Below are 20,724 nucleotides of genomic sequence, written 5' to 3' on the forward strand. Positions count from 1 at the left end.
TACTACCTTCATCAGCGGGTCTTGGAAGAAAAAAACAATTGCCTATTCTGTCTTTTGGCTCATTCTGCCTCCTTTAGGTGTTATTTGATTCGACCATGAACCAGTCGTTTTGTCTGGCAATTATGGCAGTTCATCCGGTATATCCCGCGTTTTTCGGCATCGTGGTAATGGGCTTCAGCAGGGAATACACGCTCAAGAGTCGGTTAACAACAGCGAAAGCATAAAGGAGTGTTTTGCAGGGAACATAAAAGAGCGTTTTGATTGGGGATTCAGCTGCAATTTGAGAGATCAAAAATTTGTTTCCAGCGACTCGGCATGTTGTTGCCAATAAGTTCGATATCGGGAGCTGATGTATGAAATGACACAAAAGTAATATCACTTTAAAGTGTATTATCGCATTACCAACACTAAACATCACAAAATCACTTAACATCACATCGCTTAATATCACAACATTAACCGGCAGAGAAGTAATGATTATTTTATTCTTGTGATAGGTAATGTTTTGAAATGTCCCTGTTGATGTGGTACCACATTATAAAAGAACATTCGTTCTTCATAATGCAATTCGCAGTGGTGACTGTCGAGTGCCGATGTCGACTGTTGCTCACGAATCTGTTATTCCTAGTTCCCTTGGCTACCTAAGTAATATTTGATAACATTGCCTGGTGATATAACATCACATGTACGTTAGGGTAATGAAAGGTGCTGTTTGTGATCACACTTACTAAGGTATTACTTAACGCATCTCTACCATATATACTACAGAAATTCTTACTGCAGGTCGAGGAAATCATTGTAGAGACTTTGATGATAAGGGGAAACATGTACATTCCAGATACTTGTAGTTCGCGACTGAAATGTCATAACGGAAAAGTTCGTTTGGTACATGGTCCATATGGAGCCGAGGGATAGAATCTATGAATATCAGTGGATTATTCGATACCTTGACTTTCAAGTAATAACGCAAGCCAATTAAGTCGCACTTACATTTCTGATGACTCGCTCCTCGGTTCGATCTTCATTGGAGTTGTATGATTCATAGTTTAACAATTAATCATTCCTCACTTAAAAATAATCGAAAATGAAATCGAATTTTCTCGGTTTCTAAAATGGAGAGTCAAAATCACTTTTTTCCACGCTATCTAAAATTTATTAGTATTCTAGGTGGTATGAACAATAAAATCAATTCATATAAAAAGTTGGGGACACATTCAATAATAAAGTCTAATTGTCATCAAGGTCATTCGCATGTTTTGATGGCTTTCATTAAAGAATACAATGAGCAATAGTTTCCATTTTAATCTCAAATGAAAAGAAATCCATCACCTAAACGAGAGAGTATTTCATTTTACGCCTTTGGATTTTGAGCTGTCTCATGTGCGTGTCGAACGTTCATTTTGAATTTATTTTCTCAGTTTCACTTGTTCGAACGAACAATACATTGGACTATGGCTGATGTCGTCAATTAATTAAAATTCAAAATGAGCCAGACCGAAGTGCTGCGCTTCAACTAATTAACAACCAAGTTCCATTATTGGAAAGCAAACGCAATGCAAGCGTAGTCAAATCAAGATTTCAATTATCTTAAGTTGGTTGTTTGGCCGTCAAGCGTGAAGCGTGTTCAAGTTTTTCAAGTATGCGAAGGATAAAAAAAAGCTGGAATTGCAAGTAACTACTTACAAAGTGGAAATTGTTTTTTAACCGAAATTTCAATCAACAACCTGAATAATGTAAAATACGAGTAAGTACAGTAAAACAACATCTCGCTTTTTGAATGTAGTCATTTTGCAGTTAGGTAACCCGTTCTCACGAGAAACTGCAGATAAATTGTCGATTATTTACTGCTCCTCTGAATCTCCAATAATCAGCCCCCATATGTTCTCACTTCTATCTACAGGCTTAATGCATTTTTAATGAACATTTTCATATTCCCATCGAAAATTGGAATCAACCTCTGCAACAGATAATCCATCAAGAACCTCAAGCTTAATGGTATTACACGCTAATCCCCATTAATCACTATTTTACACTGGAAGCCATTTATTGAGTCTGGTAGTCACGAAATGGGATTTATTTACCATGTTTGGAGGTCTTTAATTGAAAAAATAATTGCAGGGTTAAGAATCAAAGTACGTTGACCAAGAATGCGTTAAGGTTAGTTTCTATGCGGCGCTGCATAAATATGTATGTGCTAGCTTAGCTTCCACTCCGAGCTGTTGCTGCATCGGGAGATTTCAATTGAAACCGTCTTGCGTAGCTTAATTAGATTGTGTGCAAGTGCATTGATGACATCGAGCGGAACCGATTTTAATACAACAGCCGCTTTCAGATACGCTTTAATTATGGCCTTCTTTTCAAAACAAGCTTGAGAAATTTTTAGAAACATGCCAATTTATCTTTTGAATCCGCGGTGAGTTTATAAGCACAGTTACGTATAAGGGGGCGACAGGAGGTTTTAGTTAAATAAAATTTAAGTTGATCGAAATAAATTTAGCATTTCCAAAAGCGGGAGTGACAAATTACAACTGCTTAAAATAAGTATGTCACGCGGATTAAAAAAAAAGTGACTAACATTTCTTTTCTCAGCAAAACTGGATTTGGTTTTTCTATACGAATTTCGTTGACTGTCTTTGATCCACCTTTTATACAAAACCTCCAATCAATATCTGTCTGTCCGTCTGTCTTCCTGTCTGTCAAACCCAATTTTCTAGGCAACGGCTGAACCTATTGTTATGAAATTTGGTGAAGAGGTCTACGAATTGTTTTACATGCAACGAGTGTTAAGTTTAAGCAGGGCTCTCCATACATGTGAAGGAGAGGTGTATTTCTTTCCCAGGATATGGGCTGTCAAATGAAACGGCGAGATTACTTTCAGAACTAACTTAACTTTCTATATTAGCTGGGAGGTAAGAGAGTTGTAACCCAAAATGTAGGCACCATAAAGTGTACCAGGGCTAGTTCTTAGAACCTACCGATTTGGGACCTTTACATTCTGAGAGACATAAACTAATCCTTCGTTTCTCTCGATTGTTATTTGCAAATGAAGCTGAAAATATTCTGATGAGATCTGTCTGACAGGTTGCTGGTTAAAGTCATTAGGCTGCAGTGAACTTTTCACTTTTCAATTCCAACCAACCTGAATATTGAAAAATGTAGACTTTCTAATTGTCGAAATTGATCAAAAACGGGATTGACAAAGTTAGAGAACTCTCAGAACAGGACAATCATATTATTTATAGGAAAAAAAAGAAAAAAAAATAAATGAAAAAAATTAATTAATTAATAATAAATTAAAAAAATCTGTAAAGACCCCTTTCAACAAAAGTGATGAAGAATGACTGGCAATTTTGCTTCTCAATCATTAAAAATAACGTACCTCAATCTACCAGTTTGAGAGTCCGTAGCATAGTTCAAGCGGAACCCCATTTGAAAACATACAATCAACATTGTTCAATAAAGAATTCAGAGATTCCTCCTTAAAATCTCACTCCATAGTTTCCCTTCCCTCAATATTCATCACGGGCCTCGACACTGGAATACTATATGGCTATATTTCTAATTTACCGGGAATGAGACGTTTGACATATGCATTATATAGATATGATGTAAAAACCCTTGGAATAACCTCAAATCATATCTTCGAAGCAGAGCTGTGTTCTCTGTTTTATGGTCCATATTCACTAGCGAACGTTGCTACACCAGCATTCAAACATTTAATTAAATTAAATCAAACTGCTAATTTGGTTAAAGTAAGCCATACTCTTATTGCACTTCAAAACGACAGTTGTAACTAACCGTATAACAAGTGATATCAAAATTACCCTGCGAAGAATACTGCTAAAAGTGATAGCTTATCCAAAAGCAATTTTACGACAATTATCAAATGTATGACATTGATTCCTAGCATCATACTTTGATAATGGAGCTTTCGAAATTGATACAACATTGCAGATACAGTAGGAAAAGGTGAAGTAACATGCATATCTTTTTCTTACGCAAAAAGGGAATAACGGGAAGTTATTATAATAATAATAATCGTTGGCGCAACAATCCATATTGGGTCAGGGCCTTGAAGTGTGTTAGAGCACTTCATTCAAGACCGTAACGGTATACTACAGTACACTGTAGGAGGCAATGTGGTCAGCATTGCGCTCGCTCAGGAAGTTATTACTATTCCTAAAATAGGTAGTAACACCACTACATTTGAAGCAATCGCAATCTCACAAATAACATTGAACCAGCTAAAGTATTTTAGTTGGGAACTGAAAAAAGTTGTCCGAAGAAAAATGGTGATTGGCACACGAGAATCTGCCCAATGACTATTGGTTTCCGTAAAAGCCTTCCTCTCGCTTGTATTACATCTGGAAAAAGTGGATAACTTTGAAAAACACTAATCAAAACCTTTCATTTGATACCCCACATGACCTTTTAAATGAATGTGGGCTCCTCCTTAATGCAAGGGAACACACAGTTCTCATCTTTCCACTAAATTTCGTATCAATAGGAGTAACCGTTTCTAAGAAAATGGCTGTGACACATAGACAGACTGATGGACGGATAGACAAAAAGACAGACAGTGCTGCGAGGAGTTACAAGATCATTCATCAGCAGCGACCCTAGGTTGCGGTAAGGGGTGAAATTTATGTGCGATGAACACATATATAATACTTTTCTTTTCTGACTGTGCTCATGTCTGGTGCGTAGATTAAAATATCCATAGGAGGGATACCTAGAAAATAATACCAAAATGGTGGAAGTAAAAAAGAGTAAACTGACGGTGCAGGGGCTCAGAGTGTGTAAGCGAGCTTCCGACTGCCAATATCTCAGTGCTTCGGTGGTAGACAACTTGGCCACCGTGGCATTTTATGTTACAAATGTTTTAGTTTGGGGAAGTAGGTGCTCAAACGAAGCACAACTCTACCAAAAACACCAACAACAAAGGCAAAGAATGATGGGCTGAAAGGGGATGGCTGGAAAAAGAAGACGATTTCAACACCCACCGCAACTGCTCAAGAGGTACTCCAAGACCAGGAAATATACTCATTCAGGAGAAGCTTATCAATTTTCAAACGTGAAGGAGCCTGTAAAAGGAGTGATATGGCAAGGACTTACCGAGAACAGAGCCCTGGTCCGGAAGAACCACCTTTCATGCATGAAGCTAAAATAGTGGAGCTGCCCGAACTCATTTAGGGCAAGCACAAGATGCACCAAACTATTAAGAGTCAACAACTTGTGGCAAAGCAAAAGAGTGCAAGACAAACAGGGGGAACCTTCAGGAAATCAACAGGCGCCAAAAAGGCAAAAAGGCATTCTGATGAGTTTAACAAACAGAACTAAAAGTTCAGAAGAGGGAAAACATACGTCCAAAGTAGGAATGTCGACTGGCCAAGCGAAACCCAAGGAAAATAAAAACGGTGGATGCAGTAAAATCATAAATAAAAAGAAGCAGAAACCAATGGGCGCTGGAGTCAGACAAATAAGAAGGTTAATCGTCTTGCAGACACACTCTTCGAAGAATCTTGCGTAGGTTCTGAGTCATTATGGAAAAGGTGAAAAAATTTAATAGAATCCTAATGTGCTTAGTAAGCAACTTTAAGCCAATAACAGCCGTCTAGCCTGTTTCTCGTATCCCTCCGTTCTCGGCATCTCCAAATTAGGTGCTAGTGCAACCTATATTAAGGGCTTTATCTATATCCTTCGTTGTCTACTGATAAGCCTTTGGATAGCACCATCGCCACGTAGAGCGTATCTTTATCTCATAAGAATCATCGAAGTTGCCTGATAACCTGAGAATTAGAAAATCTTTCAAAAAATTCTTAAGGACTTCTTGTTCAATGATGGTAGAGATACTAGCACTGAAATCTGTCTAGACACAATTAAACTCGTATCTAATGAGAAATGTGAAAGGGTATTTTCGCAGAACACGTAGTTACTTGTAAATGAAGAGTTTGTATTTTCAAAAGGCGCTACCAGCTGCTAAGGGCTCGTACATCTGAGAACAATTTTTTGTACCAAATATGTAGGTATGGGCCAGCGAGATTGAGAATGTTTAGTTGCAATTTTTTTTATATTCCTGCTTCTTGGTATAATTGTCCAAAAATTGAAATTTATTAATTGGCTGTGATTGAGTGATTTAACATTGTTAAACGCACTGAAAAAGAGAGCAAGTGGCTCTCAAAATGTCAATATAAATAGAATAAGAGTAATTGTATCTATAAAAACAAGGGAGAGACTGGAAGCCTCACTGGAAGGGTGGCCCCTTGATCTCGTTTTCCTCGGGTTCGAATCCCGGTTGTCCGTTTTTGCTGTAAGCTTATCTTATTGAAAATAAATGGAAAATAATAATAAAAACTAAGATACTGCGGGGATGGCTCCACAAAGAAGTAAACAGGAAGCATATACATATATTATGTGAGGGATTTTGGAAGCGCGATTAGCCCTTTGAATATAAGTTGACAATCTAGTATATTTCCGGATGCAATAAATTCGTAGACTCTCCTCCGCGATTTGGGGCTGCCACAAAGGAGCCAACCACAACCGGGCTCGGTGCTCCCAAACCAAATTTCTAGTCAGGTATCAATTGAGTCCCGTACTACCTGCATATATTATATTTAGGTTAGGTGGGTTCATTTCATTGAGGAAAACGGCAAATGGCTGCCGAAATATGTAATCGGTTAATGAAAAAAACTCATTGACTATAAGAAATTGAAATTGTTTCCTTTTTGGGTAAATTATATTTCTACGATATATCAGGTCTGTCGCCTAAAAACTCATCTTTTCATTCAAAATAGTCTCCTTGTATATTGATACCCAACGTTTTGCAAGGTTCTGTAAGAATATCCTTCAGAATGGCGATGGACGTCTTTTGTTTAGTCTCAATATCGGCAAAGCGCTTTTCTTTCAGTGCCTAATGCATGTAGTTGTCTGAAGAGGTAAAAGTCGCAAGGTGCCAAATCAGGAGTGGTTGACAGTTGAAATGTGATTTTTGGTCAGAAAAATGGCGTTATCGTGGGTGCTTCCATTTGCCACTTTGTTCCGGGGTCATATTGAAAACACCACGTGCTGTACTTGAAGTTTGGGTCCTTTTTCAACTCTTTAATCAACTCGTTAGAATATAGAATTCGGAGCAACTTTTGGTCATCAGTCAATTTGTGTGGTACAAAGCGAGCGAAAATCTTCCTGAGTGCTAATTTTTCGGTCAAAATGCGATGAAGTGAATCTTCTGATAAGTTCAGTGCCATTGCCTTGTGTCGCAACGAAGATTTTGACTGATCTTTTAAAAACCACGCACAATTTCCATGTTACTTGATGTAATCACGAAACTTCTCTGACCGGCATGTTCGTGTTCCTTGATGTCCTCATGACATTTTTTGAATGGTATAAACTACTATTGTTTCATCAATTCAAATGTTTCAGTAAAAGTTTTACCAAGTCGAAAACAAAACTTTCAAATTCGTTCTTTCTTCATTTTTGGACCGATGCTACAAACACGCTGTCACTTATACAACAACAACAACTCGGTTGGTCATGAAATTTTGACAGAACGTCAGTCAAGGATGTACCTTTCCAACTACTACTCTCGTCGAAAGATAGCTTCACTATAAATAGAGATTGCGGAAAAGTCTCGTTTAATTTGCGAGAGACCTGGTATAAGCTATAGTAATCCTCCGTTTCTCGGTAACCTTCGTGATATCCTCGGCTATAGATACCTGCCTACAAATTAATGACCACAAACTAAATAGACAAGCTGCGTGCCTTAACTTATTCCCATATCCAACAGCATTCCAAAGATACTCAATTTGACAAAAAGCATTAAATTTTATCTAAATTTTATCCCGGGATAAGTTCCACAATGAATGGCCCAATTTAAACATATTTTCTTGGTATCTTTATCAAAGTGTAGCGAATGTCATTATCTGAGACTAATCGGTAACCACCAGAGAGGTACACCTACTTTATTGCATACGTCAGCTTCTTTTTCGAAGCAATCGCATACCGCATACCGACCGAAATTAACCTATCGCTGAGCTTCATTCCTCAATATTCAGGGCAATTTTGAGGCAGTTACAAAATCCTGGTAGTCCCTGGTCCATTTGCAATTAGCACCGTTTGCAATAGATATTCCTCTACGCTGGCTTTCCATAGCAGTGTAAATCATTTACCAACCAAAACAAATTTAAATTTTGCAAGACTCATTACAAGTTCATCAGCAATTTTCTTCTCTGGGAACATTACAACGATCATTAAAGATACGAATATTAATGCATTACCAGAGACTAAGATAATCGTCGTGAGAAAGTTGACCTTGCGCGTCTTAATACCATTTTATCTAATGTAACACTATTTTTCAGAATTCGGAGGGAAAATTGAATTGGAAGCCGATCGAAAGTGAAATTTTCAAGGTAAACATAATAAACGGCATCAACCGCAAACAATATAAAACGGTTGCATTGTTCGCGGATCATCTTTCTACCTTGTTATTTATCTTTGCTCCGATATGCTACTGATGTGATGAAAGATGCATTATTACGAGTTGCTCTAGACGTCGGGCAAAGAAAAATGGAGATCATTATTTCATATCAAGTTCACTGTCTTATGGATCTAAGTGAGGATGCCGATTTTTGCTCTTGTATCTTTGTATCTTCTTTCTATCTATTTTTTCGGAAAATTCACACCTGCAATTACACTCACGAGCCGTAATGATAAGTGTGTGAAAAATCCCGAACAATTACGCATCAAATGGTTAATTTAACGGCTGAGCAAAATGATGTCTAGGGTATTGTTAGGATGGATAGATAGCATCATTAGAGATAGAGCTATTTTCATGATGGTAGTTGCTCGTTATGCGGTTGATAATCGAACCTGATGAGCGGATAATTGAAGATGTGTCGGAGATGGGCTTAACCGAAATTAACGGAAGGCTTTTTGCTTAATTGACTAAATTAATAGGCAGGAAAAGTGCGTTTGCATAAGATTACGTTGTACGAGATGCTTCATTGGATGTAAGTTGATTGACTCGTCTATGATTTAATAGCTATTGCTCCAGCCCATTACGTTTGATGATGCTTGATCGTGTTTGATGATAGAAAATGTAAGTTTCCCCAGCAAAGGAAGAAATTATCTGAAACGTTGTAAATTTTCTATAGGAAAAAAACAATTTCGTTTCATCTATAGAGTTGAAATATTTTCCCTAATTAGTATGCTGTAATTTTGGCTACATCCACCTTATGTAACCTTAAAAGATCTCAGAAAGAAAGAAAAATGTTTAATTGATTACCTACTCATCACAGTAACACAAATGCGCTAAGTAATGATGATAAGCATAAATTCTGTTGAATGAGCGTAATACTTATAAGTTAAGGTCCAGTTTTGTTTGGAATATTAGCAACGTTCGTCCTCATTCATTCTTAAAACAATAGACAAAGAGTCTAAGAACCTTAATCTGTCTTCCTTTCTTCCGATCATGTCTGCTTGTGACAGTAGACCCTGGAATTTATTTCGTCGGTCGTGTTACTCCTCCCCATTCTTGTCGCAGACGATAGGGGCGGCAATCTTGCTATGGAATGTAGTCGAAGCAGTAATTCCATTCCTGACCATGTAATGGGAGACTGTCTAACAGCGAATATCGTCATATCCGCTATTAATCTTCTTAAAAAAGCATCGACCCCCCAGGACTCGTCCAACCTCGAAATATTCACGCATCAGTAACCGAGGTTAAATACTGCAGCCGTGTTAATAAAATGCAATTGACACAATGTGAATAAAATTATGTTCAGCGACACAGATTAGCTCCAAACGAATATAAAGAACCTAGAGTCGTCTAGTGGATGAACGAATAATCCACCCGGGTAGGCTACTGCCAACCAAGAGGGAAAACTGTACCGCAGTATGAAAATCGGAAATCCATGGCTGTTCAGTTCAGTCGCTGTCGATATGCGACCCTTTGCTAATTAATTGGACAAGGTAGGCAAGGTGATTTGATTTGAAAATGAAATTGAGAATCCACTAACTCGGATATTTAATATAGCCTCTAGGCGTCAGCAGGCAAAAAACGGTGGTCGCTGGAATTCCTAACTTTCCTTCTTCTTCTTTATTTTTCCTGGTTTAATATATGTGGTCACCACTAACGCCTTTGTGTAGTGTAGCGCGTCAACCACACCTACGCGCCATTGCTCGCGGTTACCTTAAATGCGATTCAACTCCACCCAGGACTTCCCGAGATGCACGCGTTCCTCCTCTACTCTTCGGCACCAAGTGGTTTTGAGGCAGCTCACTCGTCGTTGCGAGAGTGGATGGCGAAACTCACAATGAAATTGCCGCCCTTTATTAATGTGTGATCTGGCCACTTTTGCCCTGGACGCTGGCCAAGTTCTTCGTTTGAAATAGTGTCAGATCATCCTATTTCGATGATACGATATAGACAGGTATTGATGAAAGCTTGCAGCTGTCGAGAGACTGGGAGTCACTTTCCATGTGTCACCTCTACATAGCAACACCAAAAAGGCACTAGCACAGAACAGTGTCCACTTGATCTTGGTGTTGAGATAACTGCGTTTCCATATTTTACGTAAGGCAGCAAATGCGGATATAGCGCTGTTAATCCGTCGAGTAATATCTAGTTCGGTGCTACCCTCGCCAGAAACTAGGTTTTCGAAAACTTGTTTGCACTGATGAAGGGAACAAGTGGTTCCCGAAATATCGGTATTTGCAAGAATAAATACCCACACCAACGAAAAAGAAACAACAAGTTTTATTATTTCAATTAATTAATCGTTGGAAACACCGCATAATTTCACTCTGAGGATTTATAGTCCATTGAATTCCTTGAAGGTCGCATGATATTGGTGACAAAATTCAACCCTGGTGGACTCCACTTTGAACCTCAAATTCCTCCGAGATTTTGCTCTGATAATACCTATTATTTTTTCCGAAATGCCCCTTCTACGTAGAATACGCCAGATACACTTCTTGTTCCCGCTGTTGAAAGCCTTTTTGAAATTGATTAAGAGCAGGTGAAGCGAAGACCTAAACTCCGCGCACTGTTTCTGCCAGCCTGGTCTTTGTCGATCAAGCTTTATAAGTGCCCTTTTATTGATTCCATGATTATTTTAGCTATTATCTTTGCGCCAATAGAGATCACGGAGATACTCTTTCAATACTCACATTCAAAACGGATACCCTCCTTTGGGATGACGACGATCATCTCCTTCTTCCATTCTCTGGAAAAGGTTTGGAGTTCCAATGATTTTCGGATGAGTGGAAGTAGCAGATCTGCAGAAACTGCAGGTGCAAGGACAAATAACTCGGCGCGGAGACTGTCAAGCACAACGACTTTACTTTATTTGAATGTACTGATGATTTCAGTCTGTATCCACATGTTACGGTGACTAGCCATTACATTAACAGGAGAAGGAAGGTCACCGGAACGTGATACATTTAAAAATCGTGGTGAAGTATTGCTGCCATCTCTTCAGCTGCTTGTCATCGTGGATGAGAAGTCGACCGTTAATGTCCTTCACAAGACCATCAGCAGCTAGGAGAGGCGAACACAATATGAAAGTGATTCCTTTCGCGGCCAATGCCAGCATCTCTCTTGTTACGCACATGCAGGGGAAAACTCCTAAATCAACTGCTGATCGCAAAGTGGTCGATTTGATTGCGTTTACTACCACGTGGCTTTCAAGGGAGAGAAATACTCTCCAAAGTCCCATCATCTCACTTCGCTTAGGCCCAGAATGTTCGAATTAGAGAACCTGAGCATTCTGGAGACCCTCGATATCGTTGTCGAGGAGCATGCGCATACTCCAGAAACCAATCATAGTCCCTTTTCTATAGCTAAAGTGGTTGCCAAGCCAAGGCGTTATTGACGTTTCGGTAACAATAAAGTTTCGGAATTTTCAGGTTGCTAGCCCACAAATTTCTATTCTTTTTAGTCGCCTTTTACGATAAGCAGGGAAAACTTTTTGTGTATTCTTAAACCCCAACGCACAGAGTTTCTTGCTTTTGCCGCCATTAAAGAATTTTTTTTCCTATAAATTCTATAGCTATGTTGCTAATCCGAACGAAATTTGACTTTTCCACTTTGAGTTGCAATAAAATCAACTATTTCCCTCGCCAGTCCAGCTTCTGTTAAATCCTTCAGCTGCTGGCAAAATCATTTGTTTCATCGCCAATCAACTGTTGCTGGTCCCAAGTGATTTCAACGGCTCGGACGGATTTGACTCAAACCCACTTCTTTTCTCTTAGATGAATCCGCTGTCCATCTAATTCATAATGCTAGTGATAGCACCATAACAGTAACAAATGAATGAGCTATTGTAGACATGATCACATAGGACATAAAGTAAAATCAAAGATATAGGCAAATCTAACCCAAGTGCAAGATGGGAGTAGAGGTAATGTGTGAAATAAATGCCCAACTAAGGAAGGGCAGCGTCGAAATCGATAGAAATAGGAACTGTATTACAAGGAAGTCTTAATAATTTTGGAAGGAACTCGGAAGTTGAGGTAGGGAGGAAGGAGGGGGTGGATGACTAAAAATCTATGCTGTAAGAAGAGGAATGAATGAAGGCAATTAGATGCATTTTGAAGATATACTCGTACACTACGCCAAGTGAATACTACACCTTTTGTGACTTCGACAAGTCATGTAAACGATCGATTAAAACCCATATTGCAGATCGCAAATTATTGACAAAGTTCAGCAATATTTTATATTTCTTTGATTGGTGTATTCTGTTTTTTTTTGTTATTTCAGTCCTCATTATCCTTCTCTCTTTTGTAGCTCCTGTCACTTCCCTTTTTGCGAACGTTGAATTCAATCCTCAATGTTCTACATAAATATTTCCATAACCGTCGACTGGATAATATGATCAGTTGGTGATTCCGTCCCCAACTATCATATATAATTTAGCACTATTTCATAATAACCCCCGCTGCTTTTCTATCACGATCTAGGGGTTTCCTTCTGTTTTCACCTGTTTCATCTTTTGCGAATACGCTTTTTTTCCATCTTAAAACACTCAGGTCCATTGATATTAGGCAACCAATTTCTCTCTCTAGTTGGTGGAATGTAGTCCTAACTTCGGGTATTAATTATCGTCTTCATGAACTCTATATTCATCGCATTTACTATGATTTGCCTTGGTGATCAAATCTCATTTCAGCTGTGTTACCCTTGCCATAAGTAATCTGCAACTGTGAAGCTTGCATAAAGTTATAGCCGCAGGCTTCCCGCTAAAAAATATTTCCGTAATATATTGTAAAACTAACACTGAAGAATATATTTTGCTTTTGAAATACGTCCTTGCTTGCGAAATATAAAATATCTACAGTATAAAGGAAACTGTTTTTGTTAATAACCTTCGTTATTCAGAAATCGATAACGACCTGACCAGAATTACAAAGTTCAAGGACTCGACGACTGGGCCGATTGAAAATTCCGAGTCCGTGTTACGCTAAGAGTTGCGAGCGCTTTGTTGGTCTTCGCCGAAAGATCGACCTTTCCGGCCCGAGAAGATACCGAGACAGTAGATATATTCCAGAGAATACTGCATTAGATAAAGTATGACTACCTGGCGCAAAAGATTATCGTAACGACCGCCCCTCTCATGCATATTATCAATTGCGAGGCATCTAAGCCCTCGTAACACCAGCTCGCTGTAGTTTACGAGTAAAAATGTGAGAGCAATGTTAAAATGCGTGTTAAGCATGGTACAAAATGGTATGGCATGGCACAAAAATGTCGGCATAAAAAAAAACCCCACTGAAGACAGATCGTGGCCAAGTTCGGTAAACTGGGTGGAAGAATATCTTCACCAATGGTTATAACTAAAATCTTGACGACAAGTAGCCTGCAACATATCACCAAAGCATGGAAATTGACCAATAGAATGCTCCAGAACTTGATCTTCCAGTTCACGCACGAGGAAGCTCGCACACATTCCAGCTGGAACACCGAAAATGAATCCTTTTTCGAAAATAGGTCCTCAGAAGACCAATAATAATAATAACAATCGTTGGCGCAACAATCCATATTGGGTCAGGGCCTTGAAGTGTGTTAGAGCACTTCATTTAAGACCGTAACGGTACACTACAGTATACTGTAGGAGGCAATGTGGTCAGCATTGCGCTCGCCCGAGATTATTACCCTGATTTTGATTCAGGTACTCATTCACAGCTGAGTCGACTGGTATCCGACGTCAAGTCACGATACAAATCTCACTGCCACCAGCGAGATTTGAACCGCGGCCTTCCGTATGACAGCATTGTGTTCTAACCACTTAGCTATCCGGACAGAAGACCAAAGCATTAAAAAATTGCTAGGTAAAGCAGACATCTACATTACTTCTAGGAAGCCCTTATTAGCAGGCGTAGTCGAGACAAGGACAGCAACGCTTGGCTAATGGACTCCGGGATTGTCGGTGACATTATCATTTCCCTCGGGACTTTATACAGAATTCAGATATCCTGGCATGCAGGCTGATCGAAGGAAAGGAAGCCCTTATTAGTGGGCGTAGTCGAGACAAGGACAGCAACATGTGGCTGATGGACTTCGGGATTTTGGGTCACATTATCAACCCCTTTAGGACTTTATACAGAACTCAGACATCCAGACATACAGGCTGATGCAAGGAGAGAAAGTCATCGCAGTCAGATTCAAAACGAAAAAAAAAAACTAATCGCGTCAGATTCAGAGTCATTTTAGTGGCAAACCACCATGAAGCAGATGTAGCCATAATTTGGCCTCTATTTTTTCGTACATAAGACAAGCCCACCGGAACGCGTCAAGTCAATGTCTGATCTTCGTGGGAATTTTATCCGCACTGACCTCTGCGAATCCTACCTAACAATATTCCGTAAGAAGAGTGGTGTATATTTCCCTGGAAAGAGGCCAGAAGTGCGAGGTCAGCTGGCGCATCAAGGATTTTCTCTAGAAAGTTTCCAAATAACTCGACAAATGCGATCCGGTAACAGCCTCGAATTTTTGAACTAACAAATCAGCAGGCCTAACCAATAACTTCAGGGTAATCCCCTGAAAGACCGTAGCAAAAGGAATCGAGCGAATGGGGGAACAGAATCATTGTCGGAGCAACACGAAGACCACTCCACACCAACTAATTCCCATCTGCAATTTGAGCGGAAAAAGCAAACTGCATCACCCACCCTTAACGGTGGAGTTAACGGGGCCAAACAGTGTCAGAAATAAGAAACCGACTAAACTTTGGAACAGCTAACGAATGGACATCCACGTCCCAAAAGAAAAAAACTAACCGATAACTCAATAAAGTAGCAAAACGTTATTTTAAGTGAAAGTGAGATCAAAGGTTACCGAATTTGATTTCGCAGAGACGTCAACTTCACGAAAAAAACAGTACAAGAATTGCTACATTAATTTAATACAGGACAGTGCAGCCGCAAACCACCTCTATGAAAAACCCCACTCAGAAATGGGTTAAAAAACTCGCGGAAAAATCCACTACGAACGCGAAGGCAGGATATATTTACCCATATCCAATAAGACATGAAAAGCAGACCATAGATTACCGAATTCGACTTTAGGAACAAGGCAAGATAAAACTCCATCTTCATAGGGAAACAGAGCAAGAATCGCTCCTCTAAAGCAACAGAAGACATGATAACCGCAAACCATGCCCTAACTTTACCACTCAAAGGAGCGATAACCTTCGAAGGCAACGAACATGACACGCTCGGAAAACATGACTTAGACCTAGCCTGAAAACTCGTAATAAAACCGACTATGAAAGCGAAGACTCGAACCAGGTTCAACTCAACAGGAAGTCATGATCTCTGGCGTAGACATGAACTGGAATTATTAAAATCACAAGCCACATAAAGATAACAAAGAACTACCAGCGAGCTTAGAGATGCTCAAACACAGAAAAATGGGATGCCACAATGGACGAGGAGTTCAATGCCCTAATTAATGTCCGAACTTCGGTTCCTGCTAAAAGAGTCCTCGTTGACCAGTATGTCATCTGGTAAAAATTGGCAGAAGATGAACTGCAACAACAGCATTTAGGGACGTAAGGGCAAACATGTAATCAGAGGTCTTAAGCAGATCGCGGGCATCAACTTCAATAACATTTAGCTCAGTGAAGGGATTCGACTCCATCAGGGTTATACTTTCCGTTCATCTCCTTGGTCTGAAGCAAACCATTTATATGCGCCAGTTTGAGGGGGACAACGATTGGAGAATCAAAATTTGCAAAGTCAATCATAGCTGACGCTCATATCAATCATACGACCTCAAATACTGCAAAGGCCGCTTCATGGATTCATTGAAAGATCTAATCGCCTGTGGGTGGCGGGTTTTGAGCCGCCAAGACGGAATTCGATAGCGATTCACAAGAAAACCTCAACATCCAAATACAAACCTCAACAAGGGTGTGTTTATTACTGCTGAGGTGTGTTTATTACTACTGAGGGTAATGAAAGTTTGATTTAAGAATCCAAAATCGGTTACGTTAAAATACTGGGCCATGATCTTTCCATCGGGAGGCATATAAATCGAGTTTACATCCCTGAGTTTCAGAATCGGTACTGTTTGGTCCCTTCCAAGATTGAAAGGCTATATCATGCGAAGCGGTGACTACAGCACTATTTTAATCGAAATTTTCTGATGCGTTTGCCATTGTAGTTTCATCTGTTGAGAATTTGTTTAACGCCAACTTGTTCTACGCTAAAGGACTAGGATTACTGACCGAGAAAATTCAACATCTCATTATTTTTTGGTACTATTTTCAAGGCTTCATCTGTACCCATGGCAGGAAGTGAAGGCATCTGAAATATTTAGCATTGCTTTCACCAAGTTCGACAGTTTTCTTTTCGATAGTCTACTGAGCTTGAGGTTCGCATTGTTATCTGTAAAAATATAAAACTCTAATCTAGGCAGAAGTAACTTCACTCTTCATCCTTGAGTTCAAATTATTTGAATCTAAATGAATATGGCGTCACATTATGTGGTTGATGCGTTTTATATAGCCTATTCAGGGTCCAGCAATGAATTTCATTTTATCTTTTTTCATGACCTATTTATCTAAACATTCTAAATTGACGTGTAACTTCTGGTAAACTCGCAAAAGCGAAGACTCATTATTTTTCACATTCTTGCGGAACTTTGAGATAAAATTGAAGTATTAGGGTCTTGGGAGTTCCCTTGACTAGTTTTTAATGCCAACACGTCCATTTTTCGCGATAAGTATTAAGAAAGACAATGAAAACAACATTTGAACCATTTAAACCTTTCGACAACTAAACACTCCGCTAATACACTTTATCTTTTTCAATCTTTTTCAGATATAATGCCATAATGGACCCACAAACAGCTCTAGTTCTTGCAATACAACTTCTTGCACTGTTCTCCATTGCCGGAGCATTGCTATTGTACTTATTATGCAAAGTTCGTGCGACTCGGCCTGAACTCACAGAATTACAGCATGGCACCGTGTTAATAACCAGCGCAGATACTGCCTTGGGACTCCAATTGTGCACTCATCTAGCGAATCGAGGTTGTAGGGTATTTGCCGGGATGAAGGACGCTGTGGACTCATTGCCGGCAAAGTTGCTTCGGGGCTGGATGAAAATGAAGGAAAGCTCCGACGAACCCATCCAAGGATCAATAGTACCCATGCAATTGGATGTGACCAGGGAAGATGTTTTGCGTGAAACCACTGAAGCCATGGGGGCTCATATGAATGCGGGCGAACGAGGCATTATGGCTGTGATCAATACCGCGGGAACTGTTTATCGAGGAAGAATTGAGAATCAGGATGTTCTGCAATGGGAGACCATGTTGAAGACGAATATCTTAGGATCGTTGAGGGTGGCAAAGGCATTTTTAGGACTATTGCGACCAACCCGCGGACGATTGATCTATTTGGGAGCAGGAAATAATAGTGGAGATGGATTGGTAGCGTTTACCGCATCACGTATTGCAGTTGAGAGTTGTGCAGAAGAGCTGAGGAAGGAATTGCAACCTTATGGAATTAGTGTGATAGCTTTGGACACATCTGGAGTTCCAGCAGAGGCTCTTTATCGTGCCCCGACACCGTATAGTATGTTTGTTATTGATTCTTTCCGCGCGTTTCTGGGTAGTTGGTATCAGTAGAAACGCTAACAACACTAACATGAAGAGAAAGGAGATAACTTGGCGACAAATTATTATTCGGTGTAAATTCGATTTTTATGCAATGATGAATAAGTTTCAAAAGAAAACATTTTCTTATTTGGATTTTAATTTGTGATCTGGATAAAATTCGAGTTTGCACTATATAAGATTCTAAATAGGATTAAGCAATTAATGGGCTTTTGATTCATTTCAGACATCACCGATGGCGAGGGTTCGCCAACACAATATTCTGCTGAAGTCCTCACATCAAGTGCTCTAAGTGTCATAGAACAGGCCCTCTGGGATCCAAGACCACACGAACGTTACGAATTGGCTGTACGAAATAGCAAATTCAATTTGCATCTGCCATGCCGATCATCATTTCACTTCCGACCGGACAGCAAGACAATCCAAAGGGTTTAAAAAAAGCAACCGGATTAAGAGAGTTGCAAATGTTCATCATCATTATCTACGTCCTCATCACCACTTTTTTCCAACTTTCCTGATCACACATTATCACTATGGATTCATTCGTTAAAAATGCGATTTCAGGTGTAATCTAAGATGCCATGTTTTGTAAGTGTTCACGTCAAATGTATTGGAAATTTAGTAGTAGTTCAAGGACCCAAAAGTCCGTTCAGCATTCCAAGGCCGTTTGATGTGAACATGCTTTTGATAATTATCATACTTTTGAGAACACCCAGAAATCGCTTACACACAATGTATGGAGAAATTGCTCTTTTTTAAAGGGTATTTACTTCTGACTCTTATTTTCCCAATATATTATATATTTTTTTTCTTTATTTGTTTCTGTATATATTAAACATTATGTACATATTCTATTTCCACTTCATATGCATACATATCATTCCCAATAAATATATTCAGTTAATATCAATTTAAGTCATGAAAGATTTAAAAATAAAACATAAAAATGAGTAAATTTAGATATATCTTTTATTTCAAAAGATAAGTAGTTAAGTGGATAGTATTGAAAAGATTTCAGTGTTTTGGACATCTGAGGAACAAATTGTGACATTGGTTTTTAAACAATCTAATGCGCACCCTACACCCTATATCAAATTGGCATATGAGCAAAAAAAGGATGCAAGAAAGTTGGGAGAATTCTACGGAGAGATACTCAAACACAAAGGCGTAACTATTCCCCACTTTGGCAAAAGAGGGTCAAAATTTAGATGGTAGAAAAGTGGCCCTTTAGTTGCAGATGCATATGTAAGCTGGTCATGTCCAAACGAAAAGTACGTGTTCCTTGTCATGCCCAAACGAAAAGTATGTATTCCTTGACTACCCCTCGGACTCTACGGCGCGATCAGCCAGAAGGGATAGAATAGTAACTCCCTTAATGAGAGGAACTGGAAACCTGACTACGGTCGGCCTGTCAGTGACACTATTGCCTAATTCTTCCAAAAGACGGGAGAAGAAGGCTCGGCTGCCGCAAAGGAGAAGAGACTACAGACTTGCCTGTCAGAACCTTCTTCTCCGCCTCTACGATGAAAAGCGGATGAAAGACTGGGTTTGTGGACGCAACTGGTCTAATTCCGGTATGTGGAAACAGGTCCCTGCAGCTCGGAAACCGTGAACTTCGGAGGACTCCTAGACGACGAGAATGGAAGGCACTGCAAAAGGAAGCGCAGCTTCTTGGGAATGAGGATATGGTCTTTGCTACACCACCAACTGTGGCGAAATCGGATACAAGAAAGCGGAACTTTCGGTGGAAGGTGATGACAAGCTGGTAACGCCGGTGAGATCCACACTGAACGCAGCAGACAATGCCAGGTTAATGGTAAGAACAGCGTTCGGGAGCAGGAATAAAAGTTCCCCTCCACCTAAGGGCGGCAACCTGGGTGATTGACGAGCGTTTAAAGGGCAGGCACATCACAATCTGTAGCGATATTCAAGCCACATTGACGGCGGTGAGCAGTCCTTTGATCACTTCAAAAATCGTTCAGGAATGTAGAAATTGATTGAACTCCGTTTCTAGATTTAATGCGGTGAAACTACAGTCGGTACCCGGTAATTGTGATGTAGAAGGAAATGAATGAATGTTCGATTTCCGCCATGCCCGGGCCAGAACCATCAATTGGGGTATCAGTAGCAGTGACTAATGCTGCTATCAAAAACTGAGAACAAACTTCCTATAATGACAGGTGGCTGAGCCTCAATGCTGCTAAACACACCAAACTTTTCCTGTCAGAACCACACAAATATACTGCAGTTTATCCTGCCGAAAAATAGAAAGACTTGCAGAAGTATTGTGGGTATTTCGACTGGATGTTCAGAATAGGAATTCTCCAAGATGATACGTGTCTATCCTGTAATGAGGAAGCGAACTCCGCGAAACATTTTCTATTTGAGTGCCCCGCCTATGAGCGCATCAGACACTAGATATTTGGTGCTGATCTGCTACAACTGCAGCGGGTAGCATCACATCCACTAACGGATATCCTGCGATACATAAACGAATCCAGGATATTCCGTTAGACGAGGGAATCGAGTACAATGGACCTCTAGGGTCTGAGCACTCAGCAGCTTTGCCTCTCCATCACCTTAAAAACACACGCACACGTGTT

The 20,724-nt window shown here is 39.8% G+C and overlaps 1 protein-coding gene across 2 annotated transcripts in view; it reads left to right on the top strand.

Annotated features, from left to right (window-relative positions):
* Window positions 1–19,080, top strand: part of LOC119654654 (uncharacterized oxidoreductase SSP0419) — a 96,005-nt gene extending 76,925 nt beyond the window's left edge. Inside the window, exons 1-3 of one of the 2 annotated variants that reach the window (XM_038060143.1) lie at window positions 1,609–1,744; window positions 17,323–18,080; window positions 18,348–19,080. In XM_038060143.1, coding sequence (XP_037916071.1) covers window positions 17,336–18,080; window positions 18,348–18,556 — 954 coding nt within the window. In that variant the 5' untranslated portion in view covers window positions 1,609–1,744; window positions 17,323–17,335 and the 3' untranslated portion in view covers window positions 18,557–19,080. Of the gene's footprint in view, window positions 1–1,608; window positions 1,745–17,322; window positions 18,081–18,347 lie in introns of those variants that run through there. The other variant, XM_038060142.1, reaches the window with a different exon arrangement.
* Window positions 19,081–20,724: the final 1,644 nt, after the last annotated feature.

This window comes from Hermetia illucens, chromosome 4 (genome assembly GCF_905115235.1).
Source record: "Hermetia illucens chromosome 4, iHerIll2.2.curated.20191125, whole genome shotgun sequence".
Taxonomy (NCBI): Eukaryota; Metazoa; Arthropoda; class Insecta; order Diptera; family Stratiomyidae; genus Hermetia; species Hermetia illucens.